The 2500-nt window shown below is 38.4% G+C and overlaps 1 protein-coding gene across 1 annotated transcript in view; it reads left to right on the top strand.

Moving 5' to 3' along the window:
• The window catches only part of LOC125140074 (utrophin-like), a gene marked incomplete at its 3' end in the record, with an annotated part of 49073 nt that overhangs the window by 24075 nt on the left and 22498 nt on the right, over positions 1–2500 (top strand). The window contains exon 4 of the mRNA XM_047807353.1: positions 1374–1466. Coding sequence (XP_047663309.1) covers positions 1374–1466 — 93 coding nt within the window. The remainder of the gene's footprint in view (positions 1–1373; positions 1467–2500) is intronic.

Below are 2500 nucleotides of genomic sequence, written 5' to 3'. Positions count from 1 at the left end.
TTTCAGCCTTGTTCTCTTGGATATTTATAGAAGGACAAGGGTGATAGTGACCAGCAGCTAAACATGTCTCATCTGCCCTTTAATGCACTTCCTCATGTCTCAAACAAGCTGAAGTTTTTATGATGAGTGTCTCTGGGGGTAATTACTGGGATAATTTAGCAGAGATGACTGAAATAAACTCCCCATGTCAGTCATAATGGCAGTCATCTTATTTAGAAATGGTGTTTAGGGAATTGAGTCATTTGAGTTTGTTCAGTTAAATGATTCAGTCAGAATCGTTCATCAATTTGTTCAATTGAAAATGTCCAGCCTGACCAGGCATACAACAAACATTTAGAAGAATGACGGAGGTCTGTCTGGACTCAACTGATTCACTGAATTGGTAAAAACCAAAAAAGTCAAACACTGAACTTTACAAGATACTTTTGGTCATGAATGAAATGATTCTTGGAATCAAATACTAACCTACTGAAGTAGAGACGAGTGACTCTGTGAATCTTTTAATCATGACCAAGATTCAAACTCTGACCTGAACAAAATAATCTTGTTTATGATTAAATGATTCACTGAATCAAATACTAACCTACTGAAGTAGAGACGAGTGACTCTGTGAATCTTATAATCATGACCAAGATTCAAACTCTGACCTGAACAAAATAATCTTGTTTATGATCAAATGATTCACTGAGTCAAATACTAACCTACTGAAGTAGAGAAGAGTGATTCTTGGTCATGACCAAATGATTCACAGAGTCAAACTCTGACCTGAACAATATAATCTTGTTTATGATCAAATGATTCACTGAGTCAAATACTAACCTACTGAAGTAGAGAAGAGTGAATCTTGGTCATGACCAAAAGATTCACAGAGTCAAACAGTGACCTGAACAAAAGAGTCTTGTTTATGATCAAATGATTCACAGAGTCAAATACTAACCTACTGAAGTAGAGAAGAGTGATTCTTGGTCATGACCAAATGATTCACAGAGTCAAACAGTGACCTGAACAAAATAATCTTGTTTATGATCAAATGATTCACTGAATGAAATACTAACCTACTGAAGTAGAGACGAGTGACTCTGTGAATCTTTTAATCATGACCAAGATTCAAACTCTGACCTGAACAATATAATCTTGTTTATGATCAAATGATTCACTGAATCAAATACTAACCTACTGAAGTAGAGAGGAGTGAATCTTGGTCATGACCAAAAGATTCACTGAGTCAAACAGTGACCTGAACAAAAGAGTCTTGTTTATGATCAAATGATTCACTGAGTCAAATACTATACTGTAATTTTCGTATGAGTGCTCAACATGTAACGTGAAAACATTTCAGTGTGTTTTAACATTTTGTATGTTGTGTGTTTCAGACGGGGAAGGCAGTTATTAAGGACTTGTTCTCTGACCTTAAAGATGGGAGGAAGCTTCTGGACCTGCTTGAGGGCCTCACAGGAACCATCCTGGTGTGTGTGTGTGTGTGTGTGTGTGTGTGTGTGTGTGTGTGTGTGTGTGTGTGTGTGTGTGTGTGTGTGTGTAAACCTGTCTTTCTGTGCGGGTGGTACTTAGAGTTTAGGGTGTGTTTGTGGTGTGCCTCCATTTGTCTGAGTTTAATTATAGCATGTGAGTATGTCGTGTGTGTGTGTGTGTGTGTGTGTGTGTGTGTGTGTGAGTGGGCAGTAAGGGGTCAGTCGTTGAGATGTTAACTGGCTGAGTGAGTGATGATGACTTGCTGTGTGTGGAATGAAATTCCTGAGAGCAATTTGATCAGGCACCAGGCCAAATATGTATTTATTCTCTCTCTCTCTCTCTCTCTCTCTCTCTCTCTCTCTCTCTCTCTCTCTCTCTCTCTCTCTCTCTCTCTCTCTCTCTCTCTCACACACACACACACTTATTTTCTCCCTGAGGCAGATTTGAACTGAAAATTGATTTCATATTTAAAAAACACTTTAGTGTTGATGACTTTATAATGTTTTAATGAAAGAAATGCTGCTTTTTCTTAAACAAGACTGATCAAAGTGAAGAATAATACACACGCACGCACGCACACACGCGCACACACACACACACACACACACACACACACACACACACACACACACACACAGGTGCTTATGAGTACACATGACACCAACCTATCCTTATGAGGACCTCTGCTAGTTTGGGCCTTTGGTCCTTAACATTTAAATAATAAAAAAAACAACTAAGTCTTAAAATTCATGTTGATACTGTGATTGACTGTGTGTGTGTGTGTGTGTGTGTGTGTGTGTGTGTGTGTGTGTGTGCGTGTGTATTGTAGCTGCCAGCATGACTTTCATGACTCTCACACTGAGCTTTGTGTTTTAGTGTGTGTGTTGTATTGTACTGTATTGTATTGTATTGTATTGTGTGTGTGTGTGTGTGTGTTGTATTGTGTGCGTGTGTGTGTTGTATTGTACTGTATTGTATTGTGTGTGTGTGTGTGTGTGTTGTATTTTACTGTATTGTATATTGTGTGTTG

This window comes from Tachysurus fulvidraco, chromosome 23, assembly GCF_022655615.1.
Source record: "Tachysurus fulvidraco isolate hzauxx_2018 chromosome 23, HZAU_PFXX_2.0, whole genome shotgun sequence".
Classification (NCBI taxonomy): Eukaryota; Metazoa; Chordata; class Actinopteri; order Siluriformes; family Bagridae; genus Tachysurus; species Tachysurus fulvidraco.
Note: the sequence above shows the minus strand (reverse complement) of the source record. Positions and strands in the feature narration are given on the sequence as shown.